General features: G+C 47.3%; 1 protein-coding gene across 1 annotated transcript in view; it reads right to left on the reverse strand.

Moving 5' to 3' along the window:
• Positions 1-24,234, reverse strand: part of gfra2b (GDNF family receptor alpha 2b) — a 194,806-nt gene extending 170,572 nt beyond the window's left edge. Inside the window, exons 1-2 of the mRNA XM_052040903.1 lie at positions 24,108-24,234; positions 16,299-16,598 (exon numbers count right to left, since the gene is read on the reverse strand). Of these exons, the coding sequence (XP_051896863.1) occupies positions 16,299-16,598; positions 24,108-24,147 (340 nt within the window). The 5' untranslated portion in view covers positions 24,148-24,234. The remainder of the gene's footprint in view (positions 1-16,298; positions 16,599-24,107) is intronic.
• Between the last annotated feature and the right edge of the window lie 925 nt (positions 24,235-25,159).

The raw sequence follows: 25,159 nt of genomic DNA on the forward strand, positions 1-25,159 counted from the left end.
AAGGCACTGTGTTGGATGTGGTCTACATAGATTTTAGCAAGGTTTTTGACAAAGTCCTGTGCAACAGACTGATCAAGATGTTAATAGGCCATGGAGTACAAGAGTAGCAAATTGGACTTGAAATGGGCTCAGTGGCAAACAACAAAGCATAATATCAATGAGTGTTTTATTGTGACTGGGAGTCAGTTCCCTTTGGGATCCACAGGGTTCTGTAGTCAGACCCTTACTGGAATATATACTAATGATTTAGACCCAAATATGGGAGTCAGGGTGAAGAAATTTGCAGGTGATGCAAAAATTGTCGTTGTGTTTAACAATGATGAGGATACCTCAGACCACAGGGAAATATGTATTGGGCAGAAAATAATCCATGAAATTTAATCCAGGGAGGTAAAGAATTTGGGAAGATGCAATATACAACATATGGAAACATACAACATCTGTGGTGTGGAGGAACATCAACCCTTGAGGTTTATGCCTGCGTTATCCTTGGTTAATAGGTAATAAAAAGATTAAATAAGGTGCTTTCCTTTGTTTTGGCTGAGGCACAAAATATAAGGCAGGTTTTGCTAAAATGGTATATAACACTAGTCAGACCAGAAGTCTACTTGAGAACTGCATATATTTCTGGTCACCACATACAAACTAAAGGTGTGAGTGCACTGGAGAGGTGCAGAGGATATTTACAAGAATGTTGCTGAGGTTGGAAAATTGTGTCTGCAAGGAAAGAGTGAATAGGGCAGCATTGTGTTCTTTCAAATAGAGGAGAGACTCAACCGAGATGTGCAAGATCTGGAGGAGTCTACAAAGGGTAAGTAGGGAGGAGAGTGGTCAGAAATCAGGGGCCATGGATTAAGGTAATTGGTCAACTGATTAGGAGAGAGATGAGGAAAGTATCTTCTCTCTTGAATGTTGGGGTTCAGGAACTCACGGCATGCAGGGCTGTGGAGGCACAAATCCTCAAACATTTCAGAAGTGCCGGGATACATATTGGAAGAGCCTGTGGCCTGCAGTGCCATGGATCAGTTGTTGGACTGGTGACCTTGTTCTCAGTGGGCACAGAATGATTGGTCTCCTGTGTTGTCATTTGGATCTTCTGTGATTCCATGTCTTCTCCTGATATCCCTCAATCCACCCATCCACCTTCTCTCTATATCCCTCACCCCAACTCACTTTCTGTCCCTCTCCCTCACCCCCACCCACAGTTCTCCAGGAACATGTTCAATCAATTGGGGATCAGTTTGGAAATTGGCCACAATTCTCAAGTTTCAAGGTAGCTGTGGAAAGAGGTGTGGTTGGTCCTCAGTTTAAGGTCTGAAAGTGGGGGAAGACTGATTTCAATAATGCAATAGGGGGACCTGGTGAAAGTAGATTGGGAACAGATGCTTCTGGGTAAAATAACATCTGACATATGGGAACCTTCTAAGAGATAGCAAGAGTTCAGAGATAGCATGTCCAGTAAGGGTGAAAGGAAAAGATGGCAAGATTAGGGAGCCTTGGATGACGAAGGATATTGAAGGTCTGAGCACACAAAAAAGGAAGGATATAACAGCTTTAGGCAGCTAAAATCAAATGAGTCCCTTGGGGAATATATAGGGTGCAGGAGAGAACTTAAGAAGGAAGTTCGGAGGGCACAAAGAGGTCAGCATGGCTTTATTGGGGGAAAATCCTGTCTCACAAATCTGAGTTTTTTCAGGAGTTAATAAAGGAGATTGATGAAAGCAGTATGGACTTCAGTAAGGCATTTGACAAGGTCCAACATGATAGGTTATTCCAGCAGATGAAAGCGAGCTGGCGAATTGGATCCAAAATTGGCTTGGTGATAGAAGTCAGAGAGTGGTGGCGGAAGGCTGTTTTCTAATTGGAATTTTGTGCCTAGTGGTGTTCCAAAGGGATCCGCGCTGGGGTGTTAGCTGCTCGTGACATATATTCAGGATTTTGATATAGAAGGTGTGATTGGTAAGGTGACATGCTGGTGTGCATAGCGAGGAAGGTTGTCTAAAGCTACAGCAAGATGTAGATGATGGAAAGTTGGCCAGAGCATTGGCAGATGGAATTTAATCCTGACAAATACAAGGTCCTGCATTTTTGAAAGTCAAGTAGAATTAGGACATATACTGTAAATGGTAGGGCATGAAGGAATATTGATGAACAGAGAGACCTCAGGTCCAAGTCTCTAATTCCCTGAAAGTGTCAGCAAAGGTTGCTAGCGTGTTGAACCAGACATATGGCATTCCTGCCTTCATAGATCAGGGCCTAGAATGTAAGGGTTGGACCGTTCTGTTGCAACTTTACAAAACACTGGTTCAGTCATGCTTGGAGTGTTGTGTGCAGTTCCACCTGCCACAGCGTAGGAAGAATGTGATTATCTGGAGAGAATGCAGAGGAGATTCACCAGGATGTTGCCTGGAATGGAGGACTTTAGTTATGATTGGATTGGCTGGGCTTGTTTTCCCTGGAGCGAACGAGGCTGAGGGGTGACCTGATAAGATTATGAGAGGCATAGACGGGGTAGATGGTCAAAATCCTTTTCCCATTGTAGGAGCAAAAACAAGAGGCCACAGGTTTAAGGTGAGAGGTAGGAGTTTAAAGGGGATCTGAGGGTTTTTTTTAACACAAAGAATGGTTGATATCTGGAACTCACTGCCAGAGGAGGCAGTGGAATCAGATACAATCACTGTGTTTAAGAATATTTAGACAGGCACTTAAACAGGCAAGGCATAGAGGGATACGGTCCTAATGCAGGCAAATGGGATTAGAGTAGCTGGGCAAAAGGTCAGCATGGATGTGGTGGGCTGAAGGGCCTGTTTCTACACTGTACCACTTTAAGCTTCCTCTTCAACATCATGCACCAAGAGCCACCATTTCCAATGAATTGTCTACTCTCTGAGGGCAATAATTGGGCAGGTTCTGCACTCTCTACCCCACCCAACCAGCTGGACAGAGGAGGGAGAGTGAGAAGCAGAAGGACAGCCTCCTGATCTCCCACTGCCACACCCCCGCCACACAAAAAGATTACCGAGTAGCAGAGGCATTGAAAGTGACCAGTCTAGCACTCCCCTGACCAGTACTGACCACAGCAAGCATGGGCTGGAAATGAATTTGAGCAGAGAACTGAAAAAAATATCAATTTGCTTTCTCAAACACCAGCTAATAATCAACTATGTATAAAGCAAATATCCTTAAGGATTTGTTCATCCAGGAAGCTGGTGAATAAATGCCTGATCCAATATTTGTATTTAATACAGCCAAAATCTTGCTGTCTGCTTCACGGAAGTTATTGGTTTAATTATTTATTTTCACTTACAAGCAGAGTCAGAGGTGGCTAATTCTTTCACATTAGTTAATAAGCTGCACATTAGGGCAAACATTGATGTATAAAGATTTGCTTGCATAGTGTTTGATGAATAAAGATAGTTGGCTGAAGGCAAGTTCGAGGCAGCCAGCTTTAGGAACACAAATAGAATCTTCAGCCCCACAATCCTGTTCCATCATTCAATTAGATCTCAGCCAATCAAGTTCTTACCTCCAAAAATCCACAGTGGTTCCTTGATACTTTTACAAACAAAAACGGGACTCCATTAATAAATTTTCAACTGATCCCCTGACTCAACAAGCAAGTGAAAATAAAAAAACATAGGTGCTGGAAATCTAAAACAGAAACAGAAAACACTGGAAACACTCAGCAGCTCAGGCAGCATCTGTGGGAAGAGAAACAGTCAATGTTTCAGGTCAGAGACCCTTTGTCAGAACTGGGAAGCAGACAGAAGAGGCTTGTCAAGCTGCAGGGAGGGCGGGGAAGGGGGAGGTCTCTGATAGGATAAAACTGGGGTGACCATGGGGATAAACTGTAAACAAGTTATCTGGTCAGTGAGCAGTACGAGAGTGAGGACACAGACAAAGAACGTGGGAGCTGTGGAGTGCAGAGCAGGAGGACGATTCAGGTTACCCGGAGTTAAATTCAGTGTTGACTCCAGAAAGCGACAGGCCCAGATGGAGGGTGAGGTCTGTTCCTCAAGCTTGACCCTCATTTCTACAACTTCAGCTAACGATTTCTGGGTCTGCATCAGTCATCCACCCATGATATTCGTTCTGGTTGTTTACCTCTGGGGGTGGAGGACATGTCCAACCTGACCTGCTGGGTTTGTCCTCCTGCTTTCTGCAATTCCCATGTTCTTCTGTCTATGTTCTCACCCTCTAACTACTCCCATTCACTCACTGACCAGATAACCTGTTTACAGCTTATGGTCACCACAGTTTTATCCCATCAGAGACTTCCCCCCTTCCCCCAGCCTCCCTGCAGCTCAACGAATTTCTTCTGTCTGCTTCCCAGTTCCGATGAAGGGACTGTGACCTGAAACATTGACTCTGTTTCTCTTCCCACAGATGCTGCCTGACCTGCTGAGTGTTTCCCGCATTTGCTGTTGCCCTTGACTCAACATCATTTTGAGGGATGAGGGCTCCAAATCTCCATCCCTTTCAGTGCTTCCTGGATACCTTTATAAAAGATTTTATAGCCACCACTTGTGTGTTAAAAACCACCTTAAGAAGGTAAGCCAACAGATTAGTGGGTTGGGATCTGGTACCTGGTTATTTAACTGCTAACCCAGCCTAGGTTGGCAGACTCAGCTGAGTGACCCAACTGCAAACTCATGAAGTCAATCATGCGGCAAACTTTCCTTAATTTTGACTTACTGTGCATTTTGCTTACCTGTTCAGAAGAATCCAAGTTTTCCACAAATTCACTGTTTTTATACAAGTTATTGCATGGATCTTTGATGTGTTTTTTTTTACATCAGGCATCTGGCAATGCTGTTTGTGAAAGTTGCACAAAGGGTGATGACTTGGGTTATAATGTTCACGAGACAGCATTGTTGGGTTTGCCTGTGCAACATTGCACTGAAGCTGGCCGTCTGTTACAGCGCAGTGTTCTCTCTTACAAGTATCAGCATGTAACCAGTACAAAGAACCTTGACAGCCAGCTTGTCAAAAGGACACACGTAATGCAAATAACACTCTTCCAGCTACAATAAAGTGTTGCTGCTGAATGAATAGATGTTGCAGTAATAGGAGAAGTGTCTGAGATGGGAGAGTACTCCCAAGGGGTCAGTGGGATTTGCTCAGGCTGGTGAAGGAAGTATCCTTTGAGCAAGAGAGCTAGGTGCTCCTGCCAGGAGATTGGAGGCTCTCTGTAAGGACGTGTGCAGGGTTACAAATGCCTGCACTTTGAGAAAACAAAGATGCCGATGTCCACCCTGCCTGAGAGCTGAAGGGACGGTCGATGAAATGTCTTGTCCCAGGGAACCCCCCTATCGCAGCACGGAGCAGAAACCTCGAGATGTGGAGCGATCTGCAGCAGCCTGGGATGACCTGAGGCCAGGAAGCTGCGAGTGACCGTGACCTTGGCCTCCATCAGCAAAGTAATCCAGGCATGTGATGTCACGGAGGTCATGAGAGGCCTGAGGGAGGACACAGAATGGAGTGTTGGCCCAGTGTGAGGTGGACATCTCACCACAGAGAAATAATGCATTCGCATTGGCATCATTTGGATAAGTTTTACCGGAAACAAGCGCACAGGAGGATGGGAGTCCTGTGGAGAGAGGAGGAGGTGCAGCTCTGGACTGGTACCAAGACGCCCAGAAATGGCCAAAGGCTGCGGTACCCTGGGCCAGGCTCACTTCCAGCAGCACAGATACAAAGCCCCGAATCTCTCACACAACCTTTCACAAGCGAGGGTAACGAGGCATGTGACATCACTGTGGTATTGATCAGTGATGTCACATGATTGGCTCAGGTGCTTGTTTTGTTCCAGAGAGTTCCAGAAGACCTCTGAGATGAAGCTGTACTAAGTCTGACCCCAGTAAGTCCGTGTCCTTAGCTTTTGTTCAAATGTTACTTTCTCTTTACAGCAGACTATGAGTTAAAGAATTTAAATAGTAAAAGATTTTAATCTTCCTAATTTTTTTTTAAAAAGATTTAAAATAGTAAATGCAAAATTGGGTGAGTTTCAATTTTCCAAATGACAGCTTTGTGTAGTCACCGGTGTAGTGAATGTGTCAAGGGTTTCTTTCACCATCAGCCCCAGGGAGTGGCATTTGTTGCATGAAAACATTCTCCTGCAATAACTTTTGGACCTGCCACCTCCCCACTCATGACCATTAAGTTAGTGCACAGCAAGATTCCACAAGCAACAATGAGAGAATGAGCAGATAATCTGTTTGGTGGCATTGAGTGGGAGAGTTATATTGGTGAGGTTGCTGGGTAAATCATCTCTGCTCTTTGAACAGTGTTGTGGAGCCTTCTGTGTCCACTTGAGCTACCAGAATGTATCTGAGGTCTCATCTGAAATCTGGCATCTGTGCCAGTAGGACCTCACTGGCTATTGTCCACTGTGCTCTGGAGAGGAGGGACTTGAGGCCCCAGCCAGAGACAGAGGACAATGCATTCAGTGTGATTAGAGTTGGGCAATATTCCCTCACTAATTTAAAACCTGTTCTCTGGTAGTGACAGGTACGCACACACAGTGCAAGATTTGATATAATGAAACCATTTTCCATTTTTATGTGAATTTAAAAAAAGCAAGTCTTCAAATTAAAGGGTGTATCTTATTTGCAATCCCAGGAAGCATTATGAACCACCAGTCTGGAATTGTTTTGATTGAAATTAGTTCTGCTGTGCATCATATGATTATGGCAGTGTTTTAACCTTACTGTCAGTTAATCACAAACTTCCACCATGTCCAGCTGTCCATATTGAAGCACAGGTACCTGAAGCATCAAAGGAGGCTGACCAGCCCTCTGTGGTATGTCAGTCAGTTTGTCCGATACCAGTTCCACTCTCCGTCTGAGGGTTTTTACTGCACATCCAGTGCTCCAACGGAAAGGGTCCCTACGCTCACCAATGTTTCTGTCCAAGACCCCACATTTCTATGGTGAAGACATTTTTCTCAATTGTCTTCTGGTTCTATTATCAATTACATTAAATGACCTTTCACTCTATCTAGGCCTCTTATAGTTTTACCCATCTCGACTTAATCTCCCCTCCTCCTCCAGTGTTCCAGATTGAACAGCCGAACCTAGTCAATCTGTCCAAGTAGTTCACTTTCTCCATCCCTAGAAAATCTTCGTCCACGAGACCAAACTGCCAAAGGCAGTGGGTCCTGCAATAGTCACCAGCTCAATGGCAAGCCAACTCAAAGGGTCAAGGCTGGCAAATAAAATAGTCAGAAAACCAAGATAAATTAAATGCTGTTGATTAAATGGCATTCTGAGATTGGACAGCCTGGGGGGGGGTGGGGGGAGGGGGGAGAGGTGGGGGTGGGGGTGGGGGTGGGGGGAGAAGTTGAAAGAACATGTGGGAGAGGAAAGACTGAGCGAAGCGGGCTACTTTGAGATCCCAAGGACGCATGATAGGATGTGGTCTGATATCTTATTTCAACTGCATGGCTACCAGAAAATGCTCAAACATGGTATGTTGAGAAAATTATTCAAGAGAAACCACCAAACGTATTGTCTTAGTTAAACCCAGGGGATCAGAGACTGTCCATCGTGTGGCAAGTGCATGAAGGATTTTGGAAGCATCCCACCCTGATGTGGATACATTCAAGTTCTGATCTGAAAGTTAATTGGTGAGAGGTATGCCAGAGGAAGCTGACCTGGGTTGGATCCCGAGGTGCTGTCTGTATGGAGTCTCCATGAATGTCCCCCGGGTGCTCCAGTTCCCTCCCACATGCCAAGATGTTCTGGTAGGCATTTGGGGCAGGTTTGTAGAGGGCCTTTGCCTGTGGCTGTTGACTGTGAGGCCCATCCTCTCGTGATGGACCTTACACTCAACATCCATCTTCCTGAGAACTTCCTGTTGAGTAATATGGAAGCAAATATTTGGAGTGAACAATCATGCCTATTGATTGGTACATTCCCAAAATGAAAGGGCAGGGATAATCCCTGGGAGAACCAAGGAGAAGAGAAAAGGAAGGAAAAATATCCAGTAGAATTGCTGGAGGGACCGAGGATTTCACACGCGTTCTCACTTTCACTCTGCCAGATAATGAAGACAAGGAACCGATTGCTACAACAAAGTCCCACCAACATGACATGGACTTCCCTGTGTTGCCTTTGCAGTGAAGCAGCATTGTGGTGAGTCAGTTTTCTTCCTCTGTTCCACTTGGGGAGAAACAGGGGGTGGGTCAGGCTGAAAAATTCTGTTCACAGACTTGCACACTCTGTCGATACGCTCAAAACAACAAGGTACGTGGAAATATTGCACAAAACTGAGTTAGCCAGGCAAGAACTGACAATGCAACAGTGATATTAAAACTTGTAAACCTTGGTGATATTTGCAGCAAAGGTTTAGAAATGTGTCTGTTTTAACATGGTGTTGTCAATCTCTTTAAAGTTTTTTAAAAAATTGTGTAATTCATTCATGCAAGTAACAGAACAACGTTTTGTGTGTAACGTTGCTGTGTTTTAATAACAGAGGCCATGGTAGGGTGAATTAACATCATTCCTCAGGAAATAGTCATTAACACACCAATACACACCCAGCACTCCTACATACCAGGGAGCGTTGTCACGGAGTGAGCACGTGCTACAGGTTGGGAGGTGTCAGTAGACTTGCTCTAGGGGACAAAGGAATTTGTAAAGCTGCTGAGGAGGTTTGTTCCCTTGCACAAAAGGACATTCATGGCAGGAGGTTGGCAGGGAGATGTCTGGAAGGGCACAAGGATTTCTGGGAGCCGAGCAGCCTCTGAGGGGTGAATTTAAAGCTCAGATTGACCAAAGCTCAAAGAACCTCCACCTTACTGGTAGAGCTTTTATTGACATGTAATGCAGCAGCGAGCTGCAAAGCTTCAGATGTGGCAGAGCTCAGCAGAGACAAGGATCCTAAGACAAGGTTCTGAGAGTGAGGATGACCTTGACTTTGCCTTTGATAACAATCCAGGGACATGGGAGGTTTTGAGAGGTGACAGAACAGAGTGAGGATCACCTTGTAGAAGGGTAGCCTGCACAGGCATTGCTCCTATTGGAAGCCCTTCTGGATGGAGAATGATTTCAGCAACAATTCTTTTGTCACGTGTCTTCCTCCAGCTTGTTTACTCATTGCTGATTTGGTGAACATGGAACTATTTCTCTTTTTGAAGGATTTCTTATTGGTATTTCTGTATTCCAGTAACTTTTCAGGGGAACCTGTGGAAATCACCGGATTGTGGGGTGACTGGGACCCAGTCTGGATCAACCTACTGGAGGTTGGTTCGGCTGGGAGCTGTACAACACTGTGCCTCTGACCGCGGGGGAGATGTGCCCAACTCTAAATAATGTTCAACTTCTGTCTTCAGCATTATTAAAAATCGATTCTTCTGTGAGTGAGCAGCGCCAGTCATAATTCAGTTTTCAGGAAGAATTTTGGGCATTGCACTGTTTACCTCACTGGGTGAACTGGGCACTGAATGAATGGTGCTTGGGGGCCGCAAACTCTCTCACCAGAAACACCACACAATATTACGGAGTGCGGTGACCTCACTCAGAAACTTGTGCAGATCAGTTAATGCTGCAGTAAGTACTTTTGTCTGTGCAATGCCTGTGTCTGGGTTGTGGAAACAAAGGCCCAGCACTTAGGGTTTGCATCAATCCTTTGCCCCCATGAGCAAGTTTCTTAATGCACACTGAGTGAACGGTTAATGCCGTAATATGCTCTCAGTCCAAGAAGCTTCGTTGTGCAGTAAATACTGGCTCTCAGCACCAAACTCAACTGGTCAGGGACTGCAGCAGCTCACAGAAAGATTCAAAATTTAGGAACTAAAGTGACAAGGAGAAGAGGAAAAAGAGACAATAACTGGCCTGTATGCTTAAAAAATCCTCCCTGAGTTAATGATATTTGTTTTGTTACAATACACACTGTCCCCTGGTTACAAACACCCAACTAATGGATACCTCCGCATACAAACGAGCTCCCATAATATTATTACATTCAAAGTTCCAACGTACACAGATATGTTCAATCCTACGAAGGGCAGGACTAGTTTCTCTTAGTAATTGTTTTTTTCTTAACAGTCTTGTGTGTTTTTGATGCTATTCATTACAATATATACACACAGTGATTTTTGTGTGATTTCTGGCTTACGGACAAAACTGACATGGACTTCTGTAAAAATGGAACCCATTTGTTACCCAGTTTGCAGATATTAATACATAAATATTTAACATGTGCACACCTTGCTTGCAATCTCCCACAGTTTGCTTTCTGTTAGGCTGTGTGCTAGTTTACAGAGTGACAAATTGAATAGTGAGATACCTTGGGGTGAGGATGGACGGGAATAAAGGGTTCAAATGCATTTCTCATCAATTGCGTGTTATTCATATCTGAAATTTTGCAAGCTACCCTTTTATAATATTTATTTTACTTTATACCAATCATTAGCCGAGGCCCTCCTCACTGCCATTTGTACCAGTGGTGAAGGACTGGACCTTTTATCCCTTCTGAGGAAGGGAGAGGAGGGAAGAGTTGATTGGGAGCTGGTGCTGGGTAGAAGGTCAGTGAGCACAGGGGCAGGAGATACTGAGGCTGGCCATGGGGAAAGTGAAAAGCATAAAGTTAATCATCCACAGAAATGACAATCCAAAAGCTGGCCGACTGCCTTCTCCCAGTGCTAGTTCCTCATCTAAAACCCTTTTTACCCAATGGACTTCACAGTATGCTCTTCAAGGCCTGGCTATCTCTGTCACTAACGGACCTCTTGATCTTTTTATCCATTTGTTAATGCATGCGTTCCCAAATATCTTCAATTTTGTAATAAGTTGAAGGAAATTGAGTCACCACCCAAGCAACGATTTCAAGCAGCGTCTATCGAGTTCCTTACAGACAGGGTGGGGGAAACAAGGACCTTAGTGGTGTGATCAGCAGCTGAGAATCTCCTTTGTAGAAGTCATTTAAGTCTTTCTAAATACCCAGGATTGTACATTGCAGAATGTGTCCTTCAAGACATGATTGTGAATTAAGTGAAATCAACTCCCCAGGAAGACTGGGCACATGTGGTATCTGAGACTGACATCAGAGTGAGTGGGAGAAAAGTTACTAGGATGAGTACAATGGGCTTCACAACCAAGGCTGTCTGAAATTCGTCCTTCATGACGTTTCATTTCCCGTCTCTATAGTGGCTTACCCCTGCAAATTCTTTGGCATTTGAAGACATATTATAGTTTTTATAATGAGGTTCATTGACAACACTATTCTATGCCACGACAACACCTTGGGGGATCTTTAAAACTACATATTTGGTGAGCAGTAGAACAATTCTCAAGTAGGTTCTGGAATCAAAAACCTGAAGTCTCAGTGTAGTCTCTTCATTCCTGGCAACTAACATCTCATCTCCACGTCAACCAGTAGGAATGGAAAAGAGTTGCCTCTATTGTAAGCTCTTCTTGGACAGAACTAAACCATTGGGGTCTTACCGAATCCTGTAACAACTACAAGTTAAAGTTCATTGAATATTGTCAGGTTTGGTTAATAATGTTCTCTGGAAACACATGAAGGCTGAATTATCAGGAGAACCCATGGGGACTCTGTGGGGACTGGTCCCTCCATTCAGTGAGGTGGTTGAGTCGGGGTGTGTGAGAGACACTGAACCACCCAAGGCCAACCTCCTTGCAGCTGTTTAGCCTAACACCATGAGCTGTGGGCACAAGTGCACAGAGTTCCTCTCCCAGTTGTTGGTGTTTCCCTGGGAAAAAGGTCCCTTTTAAGACCCCTCTCAAGCAGCCCCAGTGAGAATCCATGTAATTCCAGATGCTCACAATTACTGTAGATGAGGTGAAGTAGAGGTCACCGAACATTATATTTTAAGAACAACTCCTCTGCTTGCTCTGGAGTCTGTCGAAATAATGAGTGGGGTAGTCAATCCACTCTGTACATAAATAGTGAGTGGATCAGTAACCCACCAGTGAATCTATTACACAATTAGAGACTGAAAAGAGACTGTTGTTCAGACCTGAAGATGATTATTCTGAAACTTTACCCTTCGCTTTGTTTATCACTAAGCTATGTATCAGTCAAAGTCAAAAGCAAGAATTCTTTGAGAAGATGTTTCATTTTTCCTGGGCACCTTAACGATGCACCATTTGATCATTAATTATTTCTAATTATCTCAATCACTGCATTTCTTGCAAGAAAATTTGCTTGCTTTACTTTGAAGTATAAAGCACAGATGAAGGGATTTAAAGCAATTTAAAAGGTAATCTTTCAATGTATGCTTATCACAACCACTGTAAGGTAAAGGGTCTGAAAATATTGAACAAAGGCCATGTCTGTGTACACGACAGGCTCATTGTCTCTCAGCACCAAGACTGCAACTGGAAAAAGAGTGGGACAGAACCACGAATGAAATGTCACAATTCCACATGTGCTCCTCCTCAATAGTCGTAGAGTCATACCGCACGCAAACAGGCCCTTCAGCCCTACGGGTCCATGCTGACAGGACATCCTATCCAAGCTAGTGCCATTTGCTTTGACGCATATTCTACAGGCACAGTGGTGAATGTGCAGTATCCATGGAGAGAAAAACAAAGCCCCAGGTAGACCAAGCCCACCCTGAAAGGTCACACATCACAAGAGGGCTGATGACCATTCTGGAGCAGGTTGCTAGCCTGAGCTACTGGCGGTTTCTCTCTCCACAGCTGCAGAGTCTCTCCAGTGGTCTCTGCTTCAGTTGCCCATTTCTCACATCTACAGCTTTCCGCTTTTCAATCCCGGCCAGTTCTGGTGTGATTCAGGTTCTCTCTCTGCAGAGGCTGCCTGACCTGAAGGTTTCCAGCTGTGCCCTGTACTTCAGTCTCAGCAGGATTTCCTTCCCTCCTCCATCTGTCCACAACCATATTAGTTGCTATTAACAAACATTTCTCGCCCTCTCCTTGTCAACGCCCCTTGGTCTCACCCTATCACAGACATTTTCTTTATCTTCCCCACCCATTCCCCTTCTCTGCAACTTTAACCATACCTGTTCATACATGTTCTGATGAAGGCCATTGACCTGAAGGATGACCCTCTGTTTCTCTCTCCAAAGATGCTGCCTGACCTGCTGAAAATCTCCAGCATTTTCTGTTGTTTTTGATTAGTACCACCCACAGCTGCTTTGCTTTTAAATAACCAGTTTTTGTGTTTCTGTTAAGGTCAGGCATTGGTCATGTGGAATCCTGACTTCCTCACTGTCATGGGGAAGTCCTCACTGTTTTCAGAAGCGGAGTGCTGAGTGAGACCCAATAGGCACTTGGCGAGGCGTGCTGCCTCCCAGTGTCGAATAGGCCTCAGGCAGCTGGTCTTCACAGGCCTTTTCATTGTTCATGGATGATTTTAAATAATTTAAAAACAAATGTTAAAATGTGAACAAATATTTCAATAAAGTAGCTCATGTACTTACCTGCACCAAGCCTTTTCTACAGGATTCAAGATCCCTTTTCAGTAAAAGGCATAAAGCTGAGAGCAGGGCATTAACTGTACCTGGGTTGCCACCACCGCTCTGCCACTGGGTTCAGCGGTGAGGCCAGCGGTGGAGCAGACAGATGTGCCAGCCTCAGACCTCAGCTCACCTTGGATTCCACCATCAGCTGACACAACCTCAGACATTAAGGTGTCAATTTTATCTGAGACTCTCTGCAGCACCTCAGGATATTGTAAAGCTCTTTACAGCCCTTGGCCCAGTGTTTAACTATTGTGATGCAGGAAGTATACTGTTTATTCCCATAGACTGAGGAGGTGATAACAAGAGAACTTTAACATCAGGAAACAGCATCCAATACGATTGCATCGAGGCCTGTGTATAATCGTGAACCAACAGTGATATTGCTGCATTGTCCTTTCTTCTCTTAGGATGATCATTTGAAATACGATCCGACAGAGAATCATTGTCGGTGGCAGAAGTCTGATCGATTGTAAAACATTAACTCATGTTGAATTGGTTGTAGAGGCTCTACCTTCTTCTAGATAGAAACACAAATTGTCCCAAGTTTTTCTATTGGTATTAGCTTCAGTTAAGGTGTTACCTAACAATAAGAGCATATCTGAATTTAAAAATACTGTTGAATTACAAATCCTTGTCCATTGAAGCCTTTCGTCTTTAAAGACTAATCTGGTCTTCCTGCGCCTAACATCACTGGAAATTGAAACAACAAGAGTTTTACTCTGTGGGAAGACTTGTTGGGAATCTGTGATAATTGAAGTGTTTGTCTGGACCTGTTTTTACCAATGATCAATTATTTAGTTCTTACAGTTGCAGATGGAGTTCTCACAAAGTATGCCAGCCCATTTAAAGTCTGTAATTTCAACCTGATAAAGATGGCGTACAAGTCAGACACCTGCTGGCTCTAAGGATGCCAGAAATAAAAACAGAAAATGCTGGAAACACTCAGCAGGTCAGGCAGCGTCTGTGGGGAGAGGAGCTGTTAACCTTTTTGGTCAAAATATATTCTGAAAAATGGTCAAGGACCTGAAACGTTAACTCTGTACCTCTGACCACAGATGATTTAATTTCACTATTATCCTGGCAAGCCCATTCCGAGACACCCTGGAAGGTGCTGCCTCACCCGCTGACTGTTCCAGCATTTTGTGCGTTTATTTCAGATTTCCGGCATCTACATTTTTTTTTAACCACTTATGGGTCACCAGAGTTATTGGGACCCTCAGTAGACAGCAGCTTGGTGGCTGTTCGGTTGAGGATTTACTGCTTGTTAATGGATTTTTAAAAAAAGTAATAATTTATAGATCAGGACTGCACTGGAAACATACAGTATGATTGTAGCATTGCAGCTGCCACCTTCTCATAGAGATGCACAAACAACTGGAAGAGTTTCCAGCAATGCTGCGCCAAATGGCCTCGTTCTCCTGCCCCATGCCAACTTCCTCCCTTCATTTTGCTCCTTCTGTTCCTCTCTTTCTCCTGTGGTTCTAGTTTGGTCAGAGTCACCTCAGCCTCTCCCTGTGGAAGCAGACTCCTTGCTCCTTCCACTGTCTGGGCTAAAATAACCCTTCCTTATGAAATCTCCACTTGACAGCGATAATTTCCAGATCCCAACCTCAAGTCAAGCAGTTTTAAATCTCGTTTTTTTTTTCATGATTAATAGCTGCAACTTTAATGTACATTCCATCTTAAGATCCAAGGAAAATTAACCGTGATTTCGGCAACATTTCAGAGTCAGGGTCATACAGCACAGGAACAGGCCCTTTGGCCCATCTTGTCCATGCTGATCTACACTAATCTCATTTCCCAGCACTTGGTCCACGGCCCTCCATGCCTTGAAGATTCAAGTGTCTGTCCACATACTTTTAAATGTAAGGAGAGTCTCTGTCTCCACCACCTTCTCAGGCAGTGAGCTCCAGATCACATCCACCCTCCAGGTGAGGAAATTCTTCCTCAGGTCCCTCTAACCCCTCACCCTAGATCCATGCCCTCTGATTTCAGATGTCTCAGTTATGAGGAAAAGTTTCTCACTACCCATCCTAACCACGCCTCTCAGGTCTGCACACCTCTGTCAGGTCCCCTCTCATCTCCACCACCGGAAGGAAAATGGACCCCACCTGTCTAGTCTATCCTCATAACTGAAATGTCCCACCCCAAGCAACATCCCAGTGAATCTCCTCTGCACCTCCAATGGTGCAATCATGGCTTTGACCTTCTCTGGGCAGAGTCCTCAAGCCCAACACTCAACCTGCAGTTAAACCTGGTGAGGAGAGAGCTAGGGAGAAGGGGAACTGGCTTCGTCCTGGAGATGTGCCCCAGTGGACAATGAGGGCCACTATAACTGGGTACACAGAATACCAGGATATCTGGAGTTGTTTCCAACAGGTCACTGGGCTCAGGATTTGCCTATTTCCTGTTTTATTGCCCGACTGCAGAAGGTGGTGGTGAACTGCTGCAGCCAATGAGGTGGTCACCCACCACCCCCTGGCCTTACTATCTGCTCACGTGCTCTTTGTGATGGGCCACCTCAGGAAGCAACCAAGAGTTACCCAGCTGGTGTTCGGGACAGGATGGTGTTCTTCCCCAACAATTCCTCATCTTCACATCGACAATGCCTTCAGAAACACCCCAGCATCTCCAAGAATTAACGACTAATTTCCTGTGAGCACTTGAGAAATAAATTTCATGTACTTCAGATTTTTTAAATTTTATTTAAAATATGTGAGATGGGGAGAAAGAGTTGTAGATGTGTGTTGGTCGAGGCAGGTTCCCACACGTAATCAAATGGCATGTAAAGTACCATTAAAACAGTGGTTCCCTGGGTGGTTGGGGTGATACAAGTGGGCTGTCTTACCCTGCAGTAAGCTCTGGTGAATGCTCCAGTAGATGGCCAGGCACTGCTTCTCCTTCTTCATCGCTCGCTTGCAGCGGCAGTCGAACAGTGTGCTTCGCTGCAGGGCCACCATGGCGGCGATGCACTCGTTCTTGGCCTCAGGACCGAACAGCATGGGGGCCTTGCCCGCCAGGCACTGGCGCAGGGTCCGATAGCGGCTGCTGCAGCTTGGTTCGGCCGCGCACTGCTCATTGGCCTTCACGCAGTCCGCTCTCCAACCTCCTGGCAGGACAGGATCCCCGACAGAATGCAGCACCTCATCTGAACAATGGAGGAGACGGTGTTAGCAGGGAGCAGCAAATCCACTGGGACATCAGCACAGAAGGATGTTCAACCGTCCTCTCATCCAAAACCCCATATCCACCTCCCCCCATATGTTGCAATGTTCTATTGATCAACATTACATTCAAAATGGACCAGCATCAATTGTTTTGTGAAGTGGAGTTTCAAAGATCTACATTCATGCGGTTCCAACACTCCTGAAAGCCTGGCTCTAATTTTTAGTACATACCCCTAGTTTTGTACTCCCCAACAAGCAGAAAAAGTTTCTCCCCAACTACCCCTGTTACATCGGAAATACAGCACAGAAATCCAGGAGCCTCCTTCCCTCTCTCCTCATCTAAATCCACCAATGGGACAGCCTCCCTCCTACCTCCCCTTCAATGCATTTACATTATCCACTTCAACCACTCCCTCTAGTAGCATTCCACATTCTCATCTCCCTCTCCCGAATTCCCTATTGGATTCTCAGTACCCTGGATTGATGGCCTCCAGTTATGTTATTCCCCACAAATGGAAACATCCAACTGTATCCATTCACTCAAAACCTCTCCTCATTTTAAATACCCCATTTGGGTCCCTCCTGAGTCACCTTTGCTCAGGAGAAGAGGCCCAACCCTAACTTCAGACATTCTGGGGAATATAAACCAGGGGCAGGACAGCTTTCAGCCCCTCAACCTGCTCTACCACATTTGGGCTGGTGGGTGCCTGGAACACGCTGCCAGGGGAGGCATTGGAAGTGGATGCGATAGGGACGGTTCAGAAGATTGTGGACAGGCACGTGATCAATCAGGGAACAGAGAGATACGGACATTGTGCAGACGGAAGGGATTAGATTCACATGGTCAGTACTGACATTGTGGACCAAAGGGCCTGTTCTATGTGATTGCATTGTCCCTTCTGCTCTCAGTAACATTTTTCTCTTATGCTTATCTGGAATTTATCTTCAATTCCCCTAAAAACATCCAAAGACTCTGCATCTACTGCCTTTAGAGGAAGTGAGTTCTAAAGATTCACGATCCTATGACAGACAATAATTCATCCCATTTCTGTCTTAAACGATTGGCCTCTTATTTTTAAACAGTGAGCCCTAGTTCTTGATTCTCCCACGAGGAAACGTCCCCTCCACACCCACCCTGTCAAACCCCCTCAGCCTCTCGTGTTTCAACCAATCTCGATAGTCAGAATCTTTTCAGACAGTCAAAGTTTTTTCCCCCAGGGTGGAAATGTCAAACACTAGAGGGCAGAGGTTCAAGTTGAGAGGGGGAAGGGACAAGGCAAGTTTGTTTTTTTTACACAGAGAGTGGTGGGTGCCTGGAAAAGGGCTGCCAGGGGTGGTAAAAGCAGATACAATAGTGATTTTACGAAGCTGTTAGACAGACACATGAATAGGCAGGGAATGGAGGGATATGAACCATGTGCAGGCAGATGGGATGAGTCGGGTCAGCACAGACATGGTGGGCCGAAGGGCCTGTTCCTGTGCTGTTGGATGTTCTAGGTCTCCTCTCTTCAAAACTCCAGTGGATATAAGCCCTGCCCTCAGTGTACTACCTACCCATTCTAGTAAACCTTCTCTGAACTATTTCCAACATGTTCATATTGTCCCTTAAATAGAGGTGGCACACTGTGCACAGATGTGCTCACCCTTTCCCCACGTAACTGGACACTGACCTCTCTACTGTTGTATTCAATTCCCCAGTAATAAACAATAGTATGAGTTTCACTTCACCAACTCCTTGCTGTAATTACATGTCACCTTTTTACAAATCATGCTCTGGGACTCCCAGATCCCTCTGCATCCCCTCACATTCAGACATACGGCTTCACATCTTCCCCACTCCATTTGCCAGACCTCTGCCCACTTAATCTATCCATATCCCTCCTGCGCCTCCCCAGGTCCTCTTTAACACTAGTTTGCACAATCTCCCCTTGTGGCTTGACTCTTGGAGTCCAGGCATCATCCCAGTAAATCCATGTCACACTCCTTTCAAGGCCAACACATCTTTCAAGTTAATGTGTCATGAATTCAATGAAAAAGACCTGTAATACAATTCAATCTATTAATTTCACCAGTCGTGTGGCTAAACCTCCCTATTTACGCAGATACAAATGTACTGTTTCAAACACCTTTCATATCAATATTTAAAATGTAAATATTCTTTACAGAAATCTATTTTAAAATATTCTACAATTTGAAAAACGAACAAATTGCTGGAGGAACTCAGTGGGTCAGGCAGCGTCTGAAGCTGAAGGGTCTCGACCTGAAACATCGACTGTCCATCTCCCTCCACAGATGCTGCCTGACCTGCTGAGTTCCTCCAGCAATTTTTTTTACACCAGGTTGCAGCATCTGCAGTCTCTCATTTTTGCAATTTGAAAATGTATTTACTGTATCAAATATCTCCACTTACTTGAGGTTATGGTCCCCAGTGATTAATTTCCATTCTCCCAGTTTTTGCACCAAATTTTACAGAGAATTTGTGACTATTTCCTTGTAGTTATTGGAATCTTTAAGATTCACCGGGATGATGGAATCCAGCAAATTCCCTTCCTATAAAAGTCAGTTCTTTTTTCCCATTTCTCGGTTGGTGGGGGGAGGAAGAGGAGTGAGGGAGAGTTGGGGATGGCAGAAGGGGTGAAAATTAAATCCCTCCACTGTGTTTGACTTTCCAGCCCTACTATTAACAATGGTCTCACCCTTCGAGCTGCTGAGACACCTCCTCTTCATTCTAACGTGTCAATCAGTAAAGACTCCACTTCTTAATTAATTCGGGATTATACGGGGCAGCAAGTAAAACATTTTCATTCCCCATGAGTGTGTTACGTTATCCTGCAAAGAGCTAACTTGCAGCAAGAGGCCCCTTTGCGAACAGAGGCAGGGTTATGAGTTCAGTCCGTGTGTGTGTGTGCTGCTTTGATGCCAGTCTCACCACTTTGGAGTTCTCATTCCAACCAACGCCCTCTCTCGATGTCAATTAGCAGCAGAAGAAAATCCCAACCAAAGGAGTGGTCAGCTGCTGGTTGGTTTTGTTTAACTGTTTGTTCAATTCACCAAGCATTTGATACTTTATAGAGGTGGTTCAAGCCCTGAAGACTTCTTTTGCTAGCATTAAGCTCCTCAGGGTGCATTACTGGGTGTACCCTTCGCAATATACAACTCCTGGGAGAATGCAGAGAGATCTCAATACTGGGTCTGGAGCCAGAACAGGAGGATGGGGTAGAGGGGAAGGACTCTCATCACAAGGCTGGGGGGGGGGGGGGTCAGAATGAAACAAGAGAGAGAGAGAGAGAGAGAGCGGGAGACCCTCCAGCCCATTGAATTCACACTGACCATCGACCACCCATGTGCACTAATCCCACCTTCACCCATTTTATTCTCCCCACATTCCCATTCACTCCCCTCGGATTCTACCCCTCACCAACACACTAGGGGCAATTTACAATGGCCAATTAACCTATCAACCCACGTTTCTGGAATGAGGGAGAAAACTGGAGCACCCAGAGGAAGCCCACACAGTCACAGGGAGAACATGCAAACTCCATACAGGCAGTACAAGAGGTCAGGATTGAACCTGGGTTGCTGGTTGTGCTAAGGGTGTGTATGGGTGTCCAAACTTCTCTGTAATGTAGGCAGCCTCTGACTCAGGTACATCCCTCCCTGGCACTGCAGATGAACTCCAGTCCATCAGTGCACACTCCGTCAGTGGGACCAAAGGCAATGAATCATGCAGGGCCATGCTCAATATTGTGACTGGCAGCAGCAAACCTTCATATAAAAGGCAAACCCAAAAGTGGTTGCTTAGCAACAGTGAGTATCTGCTGATGACATGGACCTTGGACTTTGTTGCCCAACCCATGGGCATCGTGCATACCAAGTGGAGCAGATGTGACGTGATGAAACACTGGCTGTGGCCCCGCAGTGAGCAACAGAGTCAGTGTCGATATTCCTCCCCTGTTGTTGCTGCACAACGTTGGCAATGATGAGGGGCACCTCCCTCGCCACCTGTGGGCAGCTGAGGGGGAGGAGGAGGGAGAAGGGGTGGACATTATAGACAGAAGCAGGGGTAGGTTCCATGCTGTTCAAAAAGATGGCTGATCCAAGTCAGACTTTCCATAGAGAGGGAAGAGGGTGTGGGAAGGGAGGTGACATGCTGGTAGCCCGAGCTGTCCAGGAAGGAATCAGAGTGTGATTCCAGTCATGGCCACCTCCGTTCCCCACCACCACATGTCACCCTTCCTTTCTCATTCACCACAACCTCTGCTTGGCCTCGTTGCAAAAATAAAAGCTTCCACAAAATTAAGATTCTCAACCAAATTGAAAATGGAAACCAATGCACTTTGTGTTAGTCATAGAGTCCTCCTTCCAAGTGACAACCTTACTGCCCCACAGGGCTCCTGCTGCTAGACTGGAGGAACATCTCCGGCTTTCAGTGGAGACGACAGCAGTTGATGGAGGAAGTCCTCGAGCGTTCTGGCCGAGGACTTGCCGTGGGTGCACCAGGCACTGATGGAACAGAGGTGGGAGGACAGGTGCTTCATGAGGGAGGAGAGTGGGAATGTCTTCCCTGAAGCCACCACGAGCTCCCCCAGACCTGCACCTCAGCAACCGTCATCTTCGGAGGATGGATTACTGGGTGAGTGACACTCCACAAACTCCTTCGAAATACTCCTCCCAGACTGGAGAACTCTGGGCTTCTGCAGGCAAACCTCCCAATGCACCAAACTAACAGCCAGAATTCCTCCCGTCCACAGATGCTGCTCAACCCGCTGAGTTCCTCCTGCACCAAACAACTCACTTTCCTTCCTCCTCTGGTCCTTATCTGGATCCACTGTGGCAGAACCTGTGTGACCTCCCTTGTGCCCTGCCTCCCCTACACATCTCATCACCATCCTATTCCCCACAACAGTTATAGAGTCATGGACTTATACAACACAGGAACAGGCCCTTCAGCCCAACTCATCCATGCCAACCAAGATGTCTACCTGAGCTAGTGCATTTGGTTCCTCCAAACCTTTCCGATCCATGATCCTGTCCAAGTGTCTTTTAAGCATTGTAACTGTACCCGCCTCTCCCACCTCCTCTGGCAGCTCATTCCCATTACATCTTTCCCCTCACCTTAAACCATTCAGTGTCTGAGATGAAACTCGCTACCTTCATTGGCAATGCCTCCACTACCTGGATTGGTGGCACCCAGCCCATTGGAAGGGTGGGGTTGAGTGAAGGAGGGTGTGGGAATGTAAGAGGCGTTCACATCTACCATCATACCTTCCAAATCAGAGGAAGTAGTACGATGAAGAGGGATGTTCAAAAATTCTCTTTCTGTGATGGACACACTGTTCTAACGATAGCCAGCACCATCGCCTTCGGGGAGCAGAGGGTGAGGACATGTAGGCACAGATACCTGCTACACCTCCTACTGCAGAAAGAGGGGAGTGAGAGTGAGTGTTGTCATGAAATAGGACGTGACAATCACAGGGGACATGTCAGGAGTGAGATATGGGAAAGAGACCTGAAGCACTATCACTGTTCCAAGTCCAGAGGCTAACTGAAACACAACATCACCCTTAGAGCACAGTGTAATGATGAGATCTACTTGTGAGAGCAGAGTGAAACACAGAGCCCTGATCAATGGAGACATTGGTAGCCTTGTGATGGGGATCCGATGCACTGAGCAGTGTCTGAGAATTATATGTTTGCTGGGCTGGGGTATTTCAAGATTCATCTACTGACCTTTACTGTATGTGTAGGGTCATTGAACTTGTTCATGCGTTGGACCCCAGTGTCTATACTGCACTCCTGGACATTCATGGTCACCTTCCTTCCACTGCCTCCTGGTGGGACATCTCTCCTGTCCATCTGATCCACATGGCCTGCAGCATCATGTCCCAGAAACATGCAGACCATACCTTCTCATTCTTCAGGTTCTGACAGACTATACTTCAGCCAACCATCCCTCTCCTTCAGGTTCACAGTTCAAAATGGGTCCTCTCTCTAGTCTGTAGCCAATCAACAGCAGAGATGAGATCTACTGATCTCTGTGCTGGGTGAAGCTGGAACCTACCAATGCCACCTACACCTCACCCAGTCTGGGACTCTCCAAGGTAGCCTCACATTAACCCTACCGATGCTCTTGAAACCACAGCAGCAGGGAAAGGGTTAACCATAGGTGAGTAACTAAATAGAGGACTTCTAAGGTGATAGGAGGGTTTCTGCAGACACAGCACAATACCTTACACCCATTAGCAGCATGTCTTCCATGATCAGCCCATGTTTTATTCGATTAGCATTTGCTTTCATTAATTTTTTTAATCTGTGGACACTTTTCCAATGCTGAGTTACAGTTATGCAAATATTGTATTTAGAGCTCTCATTGATTGTACAGATTGCCACTGCTTTCTGAATGCCTTCCCTTCATATTTTATTCATTAACTCAAGTTCCTTCCATATTATTTTTTTCTTCAGAAGTGTTTATGTTAATATTTTGATGCACATTACCTCCAAAGTACTCTACCTGCCTATGTACGTCTCTCTCCCCATCTCATTCCCATCTCTCTCACTCACCCCCATCTCCCTCTCTTCCCCACATCTCTCCCCCCCAACATCTCTCACCCCCCCCCCCCCCCCCCCCCAACATCTCTCCCTCCCTCCTCGTCTCTGCCTCTCTGTCTCCCTCCGCTGGTTTCTCCACGATTACTGCAGGCCGCATCAGCATTTCTCCACCACGAAAAGACCAGGCCATTCGGCCCATTTGCTCTGCGCTGCTGTTCCCGCTCCACGTGTGTCTCTCCCCACTGGTCTCAGTCTATCACTGGCTGCCTCATGTTTATCCAGGTTCCCCTGAAATGCATCATGGAAAGTTACTCTAAAGTGCCCACATCTTCCTCCTGCGAGAGTAGGTCAGGGACATCCCGCGGTTCTCCATTTCACCCCACGATTCACACACTGGCGAGAGAAGCCCAGGCAGGAGCCGCCGTCCAACACTCAGCCTCACCAAAGAACACGGGAACTAATTATATTCCTCAACAGAAAAACAGTCTTTAAAATTCTGATCATTTTCCTTCATTGGTCCAGACGGTGGATGAACACAACCAGGTCCCGGGGTTGACACAACTTTCCAGCCCCGGATTCAATACCAGCGAGAGCGCGCCGAACACCTCCTCCTCATCACCCTGCCCATCCTCTGCCCTCCCTCCCCTCCCGCCTGTCCTCCTCCCCTCGGGCTCCCTCCCTTCCCACACTCACCCCCTGTCAGCCCCCCTCCCCTCCCCACCTTTCCCTGACTCCTCCGCCCTTACCCTCCGACTAGCGAACCATTAAAGCTTCGAGTTAAGGTCCCGCCCGATCTCTCCTCGCACTTTCCGACTTGGAAGTGTCCCGGGTCCCGCGCTCTCCGCCAACTATGTCCCCTCGCCGTGCGCTCCGGCCGGGAGCCCCCGGACCTCGCCAACAAGGCGCAGCCGAGCCCCTCTCCCCGCCGCCCCGCCACTCACCTATGAAAATCAGAATGAAGAAGAGGTTTGCACAGATCATGGTAAATTCTCCCCAGGGTGCGGGTCCGAGTGCAGGGGTGTGTGCGCAGCTCGCTGCCCGGCTCCACTCTGGGTGACTGGCGGCTCTCCAAAGGGTTCAGCGGCGGACACAGCGAGTCCGCAGCTGGAGGCTGTTCGGTCCGCCCATCTCCTGCGCCGACCCCGGCACCGCGGCTGCAGTTGGACCCGACCCTCGGGCTACTGGGGGCAGGGACAGGAGGCTGCTCCTGGCCGGGGAGAGGTCGCTCCGCTGGGCAGTGGCCGCCACATCCGCCGGTGCCGCTCGGTTCGCCGACAGCTGGCTCTCCGCTGCCCGCTGCGCCCCGTCTCCTCCCCGCCGCTGCCGGGAGCCGCTCGTCCCTTCACCAGCCGATGTGGGGCTCCGGAGGCGGCAGCCTGACCTGTGCATCTGTCCCGCCGCCCGGCGCATCCATCTCCGGAAAGCGCAGCCGCAATTAACGTCCCGCAGTGGGGCCGGGCAGCGGCTCCGCCGTGTGCGGGATCCGGGGGAGGGGGGCAACTTATCCCCCCCCCACCCTCACAGCCCGGACCCGGGGCGACGCACGTCCCTCGGGGGTCAGGACCGGTGTATGACACCCCCTCCTCCCCTCCCCTCCACTCCTCACCTCCCCTCCCCTCCCCTCCCCTCCACTCCTCCCCTCCTCCCCTCCCCTCCACTCCTCCCCTCCCCCCTCCCCTCCTCCCCTCCCCTCCACTCCTCACCTCCCCTCCCTCCCCTCCCCCTCTCCCCTCCCCTCCCTCCCTCCCCCCCTCCCTCCCTCTCCCCCCCTCCCTCCCTCCCCCCCTCCTCCCCCCCTCCCCCCTCCCCCTCTTCCCCCCCTCTCCCTCCCCCCCTCCCCTCTCCCCCTCTCCCTCCCCCCCTCTCCCCCCCTCCCCCCTCCCCCTCCTCTCCCCCCCCTCTCCCTCCCCCCTCTCCCCCCCTCCCCCTCCTCTCCCCCCCCTCCCCCCTCCTCTCCTCCCCCTCCCCCTCCTCTCCTCCCCCTCCCCCTCCT

Source organism: Pristis pectinata, chromosome 29, assembly GCF_009764475.1.
Source record: "Pristis pectinata isolate sPriPec2 chromosome 29, sPriPec2.1.pri, whole genome shotgun sequence".
In the NCBI taxonomy this organism is placed as follows: domain Eukaryota; kingdom Metazoa; phylum Chordata; class Chondrichthyes; order Rhinopristiformes; family Pristidae; genus Pristis; species Pristis pectinata.